At 36.4% G+C, this 14,628-nt stretch overlaps 1 protein-coding gene across 1 annotated transcript in view; it reads left to right on the plus strand.

Annotated features, from left to right (window-relative positions):
* Positions 1 to 11,504, plus strand: part of LOC104082893 (plasma membrane calcium-transporting ATPase 2-like) — a gene marked incomplete at both ends in the record, with an annotated part of 151,761 nt that extends 140,257 nt beyond the window's left edge. Inside the window, 2 exon segments of the mRNA XM_009586166.1 lie at positions 7,237 to 7,450; positions 11,281 to 11,504. Coding sequence (XP_009584461.1) covers positions 7,237 to 7,450; positions 11,281 to 11,504 — 438 coding nt within the window.
* Between the last annotated feature and the right edge of the window lie 3,124 nt (positions 11,505 to 14,628).

The raw sequence follows: 14,628 nt of genomic DNA on the forward strand, positions 1-14,628 counted from the left end.
AGGTAAATTTCACCTCATGCACACCTGAGCAAAACCATGAATAAGTCATAAACTCTGCTCCAGGGTAAACTTACATTATAATCAGGGAATTGATACTTGAAAGCAGAAACCAGGTACCTTTACAAAACCATGAGATCAAGCTTCTCCTAAGCCTTGACTGACATTTAGAGGCCTTTTTTATGCTGCATATGAGGAGTCTGCAAGCTCCCAGCTTCTGCTAGCACCATGGAACAGCTGGGTAGATACAACTGTCACCATTTAGCTCCTCTGAGCTAAGCGAGCAAAAGGCTAGTGCTAGGGCTGGGATTCTCAGAGAAATGAGAAATGGCTGTTTTGGAAGCAAGTAGAATTGATCTTAACAAATGAAATAACTATTTTATTCTGTACAAAGGAAGCACTGAAACCTCAATTCACTTGTTTTCCAAGAAGTAAAAATTGCAAGCTGCAAAGTGCTAGATCCCTACCACGCTGCTCCCAAGTCTTGGTGATGCCTTGTTGTCACAGTTGAGCCCATACTATGGGACAAAATTATTGATGTTGAGGCAGAAGTTGAATAACTTTTCCTTTTCCCTTGGGAAATATTTTCAAGCATACTGAGAAAATGTTTAGCTGTAAAGTGATCGTTGCTGGTAACAGAAGGTATGTGAATAAGGACTAAAAGTCTGGAAGGTCAATCCTCCTGGATTTTTCAGTGGTACAAAACCATATAGAAAAAAGTGCTAACAGCAACGTGGTAAGAATACCGTAATTGGAATTGAGGCGAGTGCTTCCTTGTAAGACCCTGTTTTATAGACATTCAGTCACTGCCTACTAATGTTTATTTAAGGTGATTTTTTTGTGGTTAGTGTCCAGCATTTTTTCAATTGCTTTGTGAAAGCATGAAGGGAAACATATTCTATTTGTTAACTAAGGAATTTCTGTTTTATTCAAGGTTTATTCAGTGCAAAGTCTATTTTAAATCAAGTCTAAGTGCATGTGTAGTGCATAATCAGTGCAAGCATATTCCCCTTTCTAATTCTGGGGCTTTCTTCATCCTTTGAATCATTGCATTGGCTTCTAGAAGGATTTGGATCAGGCCCAGTGCATTTATATTGCCCCAATGGTCTGTAAGACCGTCACTGAGCCTATCAAGTCTATTGTCCCTGTTTACAGGTTTTAGTGTACACCTCCTAGAATTCCTGTATTTCTGTCCAGATAGATTCTTGTGCAATTCCTTAGTTTGGTAGTAAAAATGCAAATCCAAAGGAAGAGGTCTGAAAGGAGCTAAAAAGGCAGCAGTTATTTCCATTATAGTTCTGTTTACACTCTATGGCCTGACTGCTGATAATCTCAAGCAGCTCTCAGTTCTGTCTCATTCAAGAAGGATCTTGCCTTACAAATGAACATTATTATGTTAGTCTTTGACTCAAAGACTCTAGCCAGTGAAAGGGCATTATGTTTGTTTGGCTTATAAACTTTACTAAAAATTACACTTGAGAATATACTGTACCCTCTGGTTGCTATGAAAAATGCTGTAGCACAAAGTGCATGAATATACTAAAAAAATCTTACATACAACAGGCTAGGTGCATAGATCTAAGTCTGCAAAAGTGTACACAGGTTTTAAATTACTATTTTGACTGAAACATTTAAGTTCTTAACAAACAAATGAAGCTAAAATCTGTAGTTTCCAAAAGGCAACACAGCTTTCTGTGACCTTAAAAATGAATATAAAGAAGGTCCACATTGGACTGAATTTTACTTTGCTTTTAGTCAGTTTGGCTTTCTCTGACACACAGAATATAATTTTAGTCCACAATTAATAATCAGGTTAATGAATATTACACAGGCTATCCTTTTGGTGATATTTCATCAAATCTAGAATGAGAAAAATTCTATTTAGGTAGTAACATTTCTTTCATGCTTCTTAAAGTCACCTCTCAAAAAATCTGTTCTGCAGTGCAGAACCAGCATACTGGGATGCTTTGAGTGTGAAGCTTCTTTTACGCTTACCTGCTCTTTTTGGTGTTTCTACTGTTTGTGCTTAAAGGAAGTACAAAGATAATAAAATATTTGTTTTGACTAATTTTTTTAACACTTGGCTTGTAGTTTGCAACTAAATAGACTTATTTTTTTCAGTCTTGATCCTGCAATTGCATCAGTGTACATGTAAATATGTGCATGTGGTCATACCAGTGCAGGACTCCTAGTGAAACTACAGCAACTCTATATTAATGGAAGGGTCCAACTATGTGCGTACTATTATGGGTGAAACTAGACCTCCAAGGAGCACCCAGAGAATGCATTGCCAAGTAGGAGCTGATTTGTCTGGTCCAGAACACCTTAGGAGTGCCATGGAGAGTCTTAAGAAAAATACTAGGTAGAACCTGTGACCATTAGTGGTCATTTTAAGAATCTGCTTTTTTTGCTCAAATACATAAATAAAATCAGTGTTCTTGCCAATTCCACTTCAGGGAACTACTGTTTAGCTTAATTCTGTTAATTTTAAGCAAATATTATTTTATCATTTATCTATCCAATGCCTGTTTCAGCAAGATGCTGCTATTAGAGAGAGTATCTACCATATCTACTATTTCTATTTTGTCCTGGTTTGCTGTTTCAATAGATGTTTAATGACATGTACAAAGTGTATGTGACCCTACATGCTACTCCAATGTTATATAAGGATTATAAAGGAGTAGCAGTGGGCTATTAAGGAAGTTATTATACAGACTAAACAGGACCAATGCAAATGGCCATTTGCTATTCTCTGTCATGGGTCCCAGCACAAAGTCACGTTAAGGTGACAGAAATCATATTTTAAGCAGCATAGGAATTACAGATACAGTGTCACCTGTTGGCAAGCTTAGCACGGCTGCTGCCAAAGCTAAGCTGCCCCTCAGGGATCTAACTTACATTGGGCCCTGTTTCAGTTTGCAGCAGCAAAATGTATAAGCCAAGAGTTCTGAATTTTCAACTAGTAATGAACTTTTGTGTTGTGATTCTGTAATTATGTAGAGCACTCTGAGATCTAGGTCATACAAGAAAACCAAGCTTAAAGAAGTCTCTGATTAAAAGCTGAATCAGGATCGCTCAATCTATGGCTGCATAGGTGCTTTTAATTTTGTGTCCAGTGTGTACATAGCCCCCACCAATGCGATCACTAATGAAACTATTACTTCTCCTAGTCCCATGTCAGTGCAGTTTGTGTGGCACAGTGCAGCTGAGCTGTATTAATTCACCCTATCTTTCAGTTAATCTAATTCATTTACCTCTTGCTTCCTTCTCTCTCTGTTGCCCAGTGCATACTATTAAAATGATCAGGGTGTGGTTATCTTGACCAGTTTGCATATAATTGTCCTTTCTGTGTAGCAGCCATTACCTCAGGTTAAACCAACAATTTCTTTTTCCAGTGGATTTATGAGATGTAAACTCTTATATTCTGACTTCATTCTCTGAATACGTTTTTGCAGAGCCCTTGATTGACTCAGTGAGGGTTCTTCTTTGGAACTCTGCTTACAATTATTGTGAATTTTGTACTTCAAATGAGTCATTGCGCCACATCTCTAGGTATCATATAGAGTTCTATACGTGCCTTACAAAACCAGAAGGTTCATCCTGTTTCCCGTCCCCAACATATACACAGTACCAAGAAAATATTAGGTCATTATGTTTGGAGCTGTTAAAAATAATCTGGGTATGTACAAAATAAAGACTTTAAATTGCAGTTTAGTCAAATGGAAACACTTTTTTGCTGGAACTGTAAAGCTAGCAGGTTTATCTCCGTGCCAAATTTTGTCTGTCTCCAATTTGTTGAGGCAATGTAACTATTCAAAAAGGTTGCATTAAAGAAAGAGAAGACAAAGACCGTGTTTTAACATTTTACATTCAAATTATTATTCTCGTACTTTGACAAAGACAATGTTTTAGCAGACGTTAGGAACTGAAAACAGTGACTCTATAGGACATTATGTTTGGAAAATTAAATGTTAATTAAAAAGCACTCTAGCAATGAACTACTGCATGAATCACTTACTGTTTTTACAGATCTTGCTCAAAAAATGAGGATGATCTATACTTACATGTATAAGGCAGTAATTTACATGGTTATAATGTTTTACTGCAGAACTGTATTTGGCAAATCCTAAAATAATAGCATTGGCAAATTTGAAAAAGCTATAATATAAAATCAAAGTATGTACTGTTTAGCTTTGTTTTGGGAAGGCTTAGAGGCATGGAAATAGAATTGAGGACGCCACTTCCATACAATTAGTAGACAGTGTGATCTAGCAGCAGAAGCGAGGGCTGACATTTTTTTGCATTAATGTATATAAAGTTAATGTACCAGAAATGCTCATTTTTATGAATCCATGCATATGTTCTGTGACAAGTGGGAGTAAAGAGGTAAGGGTGAAAACACCTTTTTATTCCCTTACAGCTTGTCATCTAAATTAAAAGTAACAAGCTCCAAAACTTGTGAGGCTCTGCATGTCACAAAAGATTTGTAGTTTATTTCCAGCCTTTGATGATTTGTACTTTTAAGTGTTTCCAAGATGAAGTGTAACATCACTTGATCTAAGGGACATTTTCCTTTTACCTCTAGGCCAATGCTAACCTATTCCAAGGTCAAGTGGAAAAGAATTTGACAAATAACTGGTGATTTTGGGTGGTTTGCAGTTTGAACAGCTTTCATCCCCAAGGTTTTCAGAAAGTGAATTAAGAATTATTAGCTAGTCAGTTAGTGGCTAAAATGCAGTGAAAAGAACATTGAATTTGCATCCCACTTAAATAAGTGACTAAAATCTGTAATGCAAGACTAAGCTCCTTAGCTGATGTGTATTTTCCTCAGTTTCCACCAACTAATCAGAAATCAGATAGAGTTGCAGTGGAAATTTCATTCCACTGCCTGCCCAGACTAATGTGTATTTAATGTTTTGGCTTCAGCTTAGAATGAGCTTTCACACTTGACTGAACAGTGTAGCACTGCCAATAATAGATAATTATTAGGGGCACCATAGCCACCCAAGGTGATTGGCAGTGTGAAATGGTGAGAACATGTTGTTGCCAAAACTGATGACTGCCAATTACAGTTGTGTGATTTAGAGACTGAAATAATCTGACTTTTCATTATGCTAGGAATATGTCAGGCTCTGATAGACACCTGAATATTTGTCACTATTTATTAAGCGTTACAGACAAATTCAGTTTTATTGACATAGAAGTCAGCGCATGAAGCGGAAATTCAGCTATTGTAACATCTCAAAGTAGGGAATGTTTCTCAAGAAAACTTATTAACTAGACAGGTAAAAATACAACAAGGAAAACTCTTCAGGAGAAAACATGCTTTCCTTTTTCTCTGTATACTATTTCCAAGTCTAGGGCCTCTGAGCCCTAGCAACAAACTGCTTTTAGTGCGAGTACTCTTCTTGTTTGAGCCATTAGTATTAACGAAAATCAATGAGGTCTCAATTTGGCACGAAGTTTGTCCTGATTGCGTTTAGGTTTTTAGCCACCTCTAAAGACAAAGACGTTTCCTGTTTCTGCAGCTGCATATCAAATGAGTGAGCTGAAACTCTCCAGATAAGCCCAGTTAATGCAACCTGTAACCAAGAGGTCAAGAATCTGTTAAGGTTAATCTTCCTCCCCTCCCTGATGTAGCCAACCTGTAAGACTTGGAAACAGTAGGTTGCTTTTCTCCAGTCCTTTGAATAAGCCAAAAATGAATATTTTTTTATAAATAAAATGTATCAAAATTTGTGTAAATGTAAGGGTGTTAAAAATACGTTTTCAAGAGGAAATAATATTTTATCTCAAGGGAGAGCTGGAATATAAACCAGATCCACAAGAGACCAAACCTCTTACCCTTGTTCTCCATATGTCCTTGGGATACCGAATGGATATTGGCCCTCATTATTTGATAATATTTCATTAAAAATGAAAATTTAACCCTTTGAAGAAAAGGGAAGAGTTCATAAGGTGTTTTTATTGGCTTTGATTTGGCTTGTATGCTGTTCCATAAATTTCTTTGCTTCACTACTGCAGCACCGTAGTAATGTAATGCATAAAAATAGTGCTCTGACCTTCCAACTTTCACACTGTAGATTAACTCCCTTCCATTATAAAATTTGTCATCCTGATACCTTATTACTTTTGAGATTCTATTTTCCTAACAGAAAACATCTGTTTGAAACAGGAAGCAGACCTTACTAATGCTGCCTGTTTTGTATTCAGTCTAAAGGTATAGTAGGTTGTTAGATACAAAAAAAGAACCTACTACATTTTTCCTGATATGGCTCCTTGAAGCAATTGCATCTATCTATCATTACAGCTACCCCAATGAATTACAAATCAAAACAAAAATGTCATCTAGAATTCGCCTGAGATCTGTGTTAGTTTGCTTTATTTATTTACTTTGGGGTTTTTTTAAGCGTGATCTAAAGTCCTCTGTAATATGACCATAGACTCTCTCTTGAATTAAGTGAGGAAAGAGCTCCTTCTAGCGGTTGGCGATCTGCTTCAGAAAATAAATACTTCATCTTGACAAGTAGTAATGGTGTTTTTTCTTTTCTTTCCAGTTCCGTAGTTTCAAATATGCTATCCTGTTACCCAGTAAAATAATAAAGATTTTCTTACTTTTGCACATTTGATATAGTTTAATGAGTTTCAGAATATTTTTTAAATTCAAATATCAGCCATTTTCTTCGTCACTACTGTTTTTAAAAAGTCTTATTGAAGTAAGATGTATTAAAACATCTCATAATTGTTTCATAAATTTTAATAACTTCAAGCTGTTTCTGAAAAAACAGGTAGGTAGGTTATAGTAAAAGGAAACATTACTTTTTAAATTGTTTCAGTATATTTTTTCTTCCAGGAAAGAAACTCCCACTTGTATTATGTAGTTACCTAAATTCAGCTGAAAATTTAAGCATGATGCATGAAGTAACAGAGAGTATTGTAAAATGTATTATAAAGTGCTAAAGTTATGCTTTATAAGAATTGTGTGATTGTAAATATTCCTGATTTAAATGACTGGAGAGAAATAATTTATCTTGCTCAGATCGCTGTGCTTCCTGTGATTCTGGTCTTGCATAAGAAATATAAGAAAGGTCATAGTAGGTCAGAGCAAAGGTCCATGTATTTCAGTATCCTGTCTTCAGCCCTGCTTGCAGTCACACAGGAAGACATGAAATCACAGTAAATGCCCTGACAACAATTATTTTTCTAGGAAATATGTAACTTTCTAATTTGTCTCCACAGGACTCTCCTCTAAAAGCTGTACAGATGTTGTGGGTCAATCTAATTATGGACACCTTTGCCTCACTTGCTTTGGCCACTGAACCTCCAACAGAGGCTCTATTGCTAAGAAAGCCATATGGCAGGAACAAACCTCTTATATCCCGTACCATGATGAAGAACATTCTGGGCCACGCTGTTTATCAGCTTACTCTCATATTTACACTTCTTTTTGTCGGTAAGAAAGTTCGTTAGGCTTGTTGCTTAGTTTAGAAGCATCTAGGTCTTGTAGCCTGACATGTCAAAATGCTTTAAATGTAACTACTTAATGCACATATATTAAGTCTGTCATAGTTAAACAGCTAGCAGGACCGAGCTGTTTAATGGGATCAGAAACAGTAGGGGAAACAGAACAGACGCAATAGAAGGATTTAGTCACCTTTCGTATGTTGTTTACGTTGCCAAGGGCCTCAGTGAGCTTTTTTGCCTCCTAACAAAATGTAGGTTTGGGCTTTGGCAAAAGTTTTTGTTAAAATGTAGCATAGAAGGTTACATTTTAATCGGAGTATCTAGCCTGCTTCTTCTATACTGAAATTTTATTTTGAGACTTGTCATCTTTAGTAGGCATGTAACAACAAATTAATAAAAAACACAACAAAAATCAAGATCCATTTTACCAATATCCTCTAATCAGGAGCAAAATGTTTGCCATAGTCAAGAAATAATGCTGATCTTAAGTAGTATAGATAAGCAAGTAATCAGTATTAAGTGATACAAATAACACTCTGTTTTGACATTTAATATCTAGAATGGATATTAAAAGGGGAAAATAATCTAATTTATTAGATTACTGGACTCTTCTTCAGGCCTTGCTAGCAATGGATGCTTTTTATAGGTTGTATTTTGGAGAGGGGAGGGAAGGTGGAGGAATGTTTCTTGCTGCAGGGAATAGTAGGGGCTAATAATATCTCCATAATAATAAGTGAACTTGCTCAAAGGACTGGTAATTTTATCAATTGGGTATTGTGTTCTTGTCACTATGTCATCACTGTTAAATTACATGTGTTGTCTTTCAGATTTTTTTCTTTACATACAGACTTCCATATAAACTGTAAATGTAAATTTATGATTCTTTAGGAGTTTTTTGAGCTCCATTGTGAAAGTCTTGTTCCACCTTACCAAAAACTGGCAGCTTATTTGGAATGCTCAAAGGAGCTGATGGTCTGTTTACAGTGGAACTATTTAAATTAAAATAATTGCCAGGTTTTGAAGAGAGATGGTCTGTAATATTGTGTATTTTGAGAATGTCTAGCCAGTCTGAGGAAATTGTAATTTCAGATTCTCTAAAACTGTGTAGGTGGTCTTGGTAATTCATGGGTATGAATCTTGGAACAAGAACTGTGAACTTTATGGGGAGTTTTAATGGCTTTTTGATGAGTTTTATGGTTTAAAATACTTTGTACTGATCCCTGATGAAAAGAAAACGAGGCTTTCTCACCCTATTCTAATTACTTCTGTGTGTCTCTGGAAAACCCATGCGTACTTTGAAGGACACAGGCGAACCAATTTTCTGATAAGCCTAGGAAATACAGTCTTTTCCTTTCTAAACTCCACGAGGCTCAGCTTTGTAGTGAGATGATGTTTTAAACTCAGTGTTTCAATAAATAAAATGCAAATTAATGAGAATTATTTATATTTTGATCAACTAATACTTCATTTTTTGTGATAGGTTTCTGTAGAGACTAGTGCATAAAGTTTTTCTATTTTTTCTATGATGTGGCAATAAATACATTGTGTTTGAACAGTAACGCCTTTGAGACATCAGGCACATCAGAAATCCAGAAGTCACTGTCTAGTTCTGTCAAACTGTAGTATAAAAAAAATCTTGACCTCAGCAACTAGGCGTAATAAACTTAAAGTTGATGTGCTATAACGCCTTTTGGAACATGTTCAGAAATAAAAACTAGTTATGGATTTAACCACTGCCATTCCACAATAGCAGCATGTTCTGCTTTGCCAATTAAGTGATGCAATGCAATAATAGAGACTTAAGGACAGGTACTCTCACTGAGGAAAGTATTATTTATACATTCGTTTGTGTGTGTATTGAAAGAAAGCAAATAGATGTATGTGTATATATATGTGTGTGTATCTATAAAAGATAAAATGATGATATCTGTTTGCTTTCATTAATTTTTTTCTTTTATTGTTTATATGTAGTAAGGGGAATGTTTTCCAATACTTAGTTATCTCTCTGGAGATGTATAATCTTCTTAAAAATCTCTGCTCTCTCACAGTCTAAGTTTTGTGGCCTTATATTGTGTTACTGGTATATTTGTGATATTGTAATCTACTTTCTGTCAAAAGACTATAAGCCAAACTCTTTCTTTGGAAACATGCTCATTATTCCCAGTGACTTGAACATGAACTGCTCAAATATCAAAGGCAAAACAACGCTCACCGTTAACTTAGCTGATGGAATTAATGACCTCAAGAAAAAAACTGAGGAAACCTTTCTTCTTCTTTCTTCAGAAATTCTGAATATAATGCTAGTGGGATAGCAGAAAAATGTTCAAGTTTTAATTTGCTTTTATTAACAAAACACTGGTTATGAAAATGAGTAGTATTGTGATAATCTTCTTTACTCTTATTCCATTCATTATTTACACTTTCATGTGAATGCTCCATCCTTACTTTAAGACAATGCCTCTTTCAATAACTGTATGTTATCTGTAAACTTTGCATGTAAGAAAGTGGATGAAAAATTGGACATGAGCTGGCAATGTGCACTTGCAGCCCAGCAAGCCAACCGTATCCTGGGCTGCATAAAGAAGTGTGGCCAGTAGGTCGAGGGAGGTGACTCTCCCCCTCTACTCTGCTCTGGTGAGACCCCACCTGGAGTCCTGCGTCCAGCTCTGGTGTCCCCAGTACAAGACAGACATGGACCTGTTAGAGCGGGTCCAGAGGAGGAGCCACAAAACTGATCAGAGAGCTGCACAGCTCTCCTGTGAAGAAAGGCTGAGAGAATTGGGGTTGTTCAGCCTGGAGAAGAGAAGTCTCTGGGGAGACCTTATTGCAGCCTTTCAATATATAAATAGGCTTATAAGAAAGTCAGAGAGAGACTTTTTACCAAGGCCTGTAGTGACAGGACAAGGGGCAGCGGTTTTAAACTGAAAGAGGGTAGGTTTGATTGGAAAAAATTTTTTTACAGTGAAATTGGTGAGACACAGGAACAGGTTGCCCAGAGAAACTGTGGATGTTTCATCATTGGACGTGTTCAAGGTCAGGTTGGATGGAGCTTTGAGCAACATGATCTACTGAAAGATGTCCTTGCCCATGGCAGGGGGATTGGACTAGGTGATCTTTAAAGGTCCCTTCCAACCCAAACCATTCTATGATTCTATAAGAAAAGAGGTCCCTCAGGTGCAGGTATCTTTTCAAAACGTATCTCATTTTTACAGTTACTCATCATGGGTTGTATCTTGCTTTTTTTATTGGTCAGACCTAAAAGTGATAGTCAAATTATCAAAATAAAGCACAATGCCTGATGGTGTGCCTTCAAAGCAAACTAGCAGAATGATCAAAACCAGATCTATTTAAAACCAGGAATGTCTGTGTTTTTTATCATTGATATCTTTGAATGCTTGTCAAGAGTTATGCCATATTGGATTAGCAAATGGGTGAAAACTGCTGAAGAGTGGTTGCTTCCAATTATTGTAGAAAATCGCAAACATACTGTCAATGGTCTCAAGTGCTCGGTACATCAGAAAGAATTGACTTCTAAGAATAATTACTACTTGGTTAGAGGAAAAGTACTACTGAAAACTGTTTGTGTAGGTATACTGAGTTATTAGATAAAAGTAATCATTTGAGAAGCTTCTTGCTCAGGAAGTTTAGATGTCTTTTGCTCACTGGTGTTATAAATATTGCCTATATTATAGTAAGTGCAGAAAGAAAGCTGGTAAAGCAGAGCACAGGAGGCAACTAGCTAAAGCAAACAAGGGAAATACAAATTTAAGTTTGATTAATTTATTCTAGTGGAAACCTTTACTTTTGTCTTATACCTAGGTGAGAAAATGTTTAAGATTGACAGTGGGAGGAATGCACCACTTCACTCTCCTCCTTCAGAGCATTACACCATTATCTTCAACACCTTTGTCATGATGCAGCTTTTCAATGAAATCAACGCACGGAAAATCCATGGCGAAAGAAATGTCTTTGATGGCATCTTCAGAAATCCTATTTTTTGCACTATTGTACTGGGTACATTTGCTATTCAGGTAATGATTTGGGCAAGAATTAGTAACTATTATTCAGAAATTTACCTTACGTTTTTTTTACTGTGTGGTTTTTTTTGAAATCTAAATGCTATAGGAGGCATACTTAATAGTAAACCATCTGGCTTCACATATTTTCTCAATACAAGTGTCAATAATGGAAAATATTATGTAGCCATACTAATACAGCATAAATTTTGATCATTATAACTAGATCAAATCTTAAATTAATCTGAAGATGTACAATAGTAACAGCCATCATCATTTGTTGATATTGTAACTGGTTTTTTTAAGAAGAAATTATTAAATAGTATACCAAACAATAGCAACAAAGCATTTTACATTAATTTACTCCTCCATGAATAGACAAATTGGGCTTCAAATAGCTAATCCTGATCTGTTCTTCTGAGGTTAGATGCCACTGCCAAATGCTACTTGATGTTCTCGGTAACACTACTTCTTGATAGTAATTCTTCATGTCCATCTTGTGAGTTTGCTGTCCCGGTCATATGTGAACATAATTATGCAAATACACACTTTTCCCAAACAGTTGTAATTTTTCTTCTGTAAGAACTCTAATTCCTCCTTCTGCTCCTGTATCCATCCATTTGCTGGCATCTATCCTGTACTTGTTACCATTTGACACTACCTTTTAGAAGTCTGTTGCAGCCCTCACAATTGCTTAGAGTTAAACTATTTCTATCTTGACATTATTGCTCAATTCTGCAATGGCATCGTGGAAGCTATCAGTATTGGGACCTTTCTCATGGAAGGAGTAAGGAGGAGGATAAAGCTATCTGAATCTGGGCTATAGTTGTTTGAAACAGGAAAGGGGAACCACTCAATAAACTAAGTATGGGAGAAAGGACACCAGTGATTGGTAATAGAACTTAATAGTGATGATCTTTAACAGCTAGTTCAAAAACATGGGTTTACTACCATAAACTAAAATGCCTTTAGGAGAGGCCTGACAAATTCACAGTCATCTCTAAATTTTTTTTTTTTTAATCATGGATGATATTTGAAGATGTTTTCTTAGTTCTAGGCGTAACTGTACTCGGTTGTCTGGCTGAAGGAAAAGTGTCATCCAGCTGCTAGCCACGTTTCTGAATTGGCTGCTAATTTTACTCACTCTTCCCTGCTTTCCTAGTAGCTGAAATACTTAAGTGCACCGTTCAAAACACTACGTTTGCACTCTGACAGTGAATCAAAAAGGACATTGTAGCATAAGAGTACTTAGGCTGTGACTTTTACTTGCTTTTAAGTTTCTTTTTAAAATCAGGTAATTTTTCTTGGGACAACAGAAGGTTAATCTTCCTATTAATTTTCCACTTTGTTAATTACGTTGTGGAAATACAGGTTTGCATAATGTTGCTTCCTGAAGCAGTGTCAGAAAAGTATTTATTATTTTGGCTGTGTGTTAATAGCTGGATGTGTGAACCAAGCATTTTATTCTAAAGAGAAGAGGATTGTCTCCAGGAGCTTGGATTATGTAGATGGATGTGGGAGATTACAGAAGTGTTTTTATTTCATATTTAAAACTTTCTTAGTTCCATATATATTTACTACACTTTCTGTGAAGTACAGACTAATGGGCTTTGATACTTCATCTTTGAGTGCAATAGTTCCATTAACTATCAGTTTAGTTTAGTTGAGTCCTCCTCCTAAACCCCTCCAAAAAGAAAAAAGCCAGCAGCAGTGGTCAAGTTTTCAAAGTAAAAAATATGGAGACTATTACAGTGTATCCTCGATAAGGATCAGAAAGTGCTTCTGAGAGAGCTACAACAGCCTGAGAAATAAAAGGGGAGTTACCACTCCTGTCCTCAGACAAGCAATAGCTTTCTTCTGTTTTTTTAATTCCTTTCTCTGCTTTCAGAATAAATAAATAATTTTCACAGTGAAGGAAGACGGATTAAAATATTCCATACCCACCATATATCATTTAGAAATTTCTCAATGTGGAAATGTAATTTCTTTCTTAGAATTTTAGCATCATAGTCTCAATTTTTGTTTTGTCTCCTCCTTTTTCCTTACTCTCTCCAATCATTTTCCCACTTCCTATCCACTGCCTTCCATTCTCTGGCCCCTTCCTTCTTCCTGTGTATTTGCACTTCACGTGGAATGAGTTTTGTGTTTATAGTTTGTGTTTATTCATTCACACAGGAAAGCAACCACTTTATGTATTAGTGTTGTTTTGTATCTTAGACTGGACGAATTACTTTGGACTTCTGTTTTGCAGCCTTTGACAGTTTAAATCTCTGGCTTGTGATTTCAGGTCCCTGGTTTTGCAGCAGCACTACTAACAAAAAAATATCAATAATATCTGATTTTCAGTTAGCAAAACCTTCTCAATCTAATCAGACTTAGAAACTTGTTCAGATTCTGTGTGCGTTGGTTATCCTGCTGCAAGGTGTGTGGTTTTCCCACCCTCTTTCTCCAACAGGACTAGATTTTGGTATACTATCAGTCTATCCATGATAACACATTCTCTAAGTATACAATAAAATGTTAGTTAGAGGGAAAAATCTCTCATGCAGTGGACATTCCAAAATAGACTACATCAGGGTCAACATATCCCCCAGCTGAGAATACTCAGAAGCTGGAAGAATACATGGGGACAGTCCTGTTTTCTTTCTTCCTAGGCATTCATATATGACTGTTGTTAGATATGAGGCTAAGGAAGCCTTAGTCTGAACTGGTATGGCTTTTTCTGACCTTTAATTTAAGGTTCATAACGTTGTGTGATTTGATTTTTAGTGACCGAGATTCTGCAGCTTTTGCTGGATGGGTTCCAAAAATGTACTTCTGGTAGCTTGACTTAGTGCCACCTAAGAGTGTCAAATGATGTATTTGGAATATAAGATAGTATTTTGATTTTGGGTACTCTTTAGACTCAGTCCACTAAACAATAGATTGTTAATAATACGTTTGACTGTTCTACTGGTAAAATATGTTGGAATCAAACCAGCAGAGCTGTAATATGTAGAAAGACAAAGTAAAATATGACTGAAAGTTGTTGAGGTTTTTTTGTAGGGTTGGAGGCTTTTTGGGGGGGAGTGTGTTGGTTTGGTGTCATGTCCCCATCCCGTGTGTCCCCTGTGTCCTCCCCTCCTCTTTCCCCCCGTGTCCCCCCCGCCCC

The sequence above is a fragment of the Fulmarus glacialis genome, unplaced genomic scaffold (assembly GCF_000690835.1).
Source record: "Fulmarus glacialis isolate BGI_N327 unplaced genomic scaffold, ASM69083v1 scaffold1561, whole genome shotgun sequence".
NCBI classification, from domain to species: Eukaryota; Metazoa; Chordata; class Aves; order Procellariiformes; family Procellariidae; genus Fulmarus; species Fulmarus glacialis.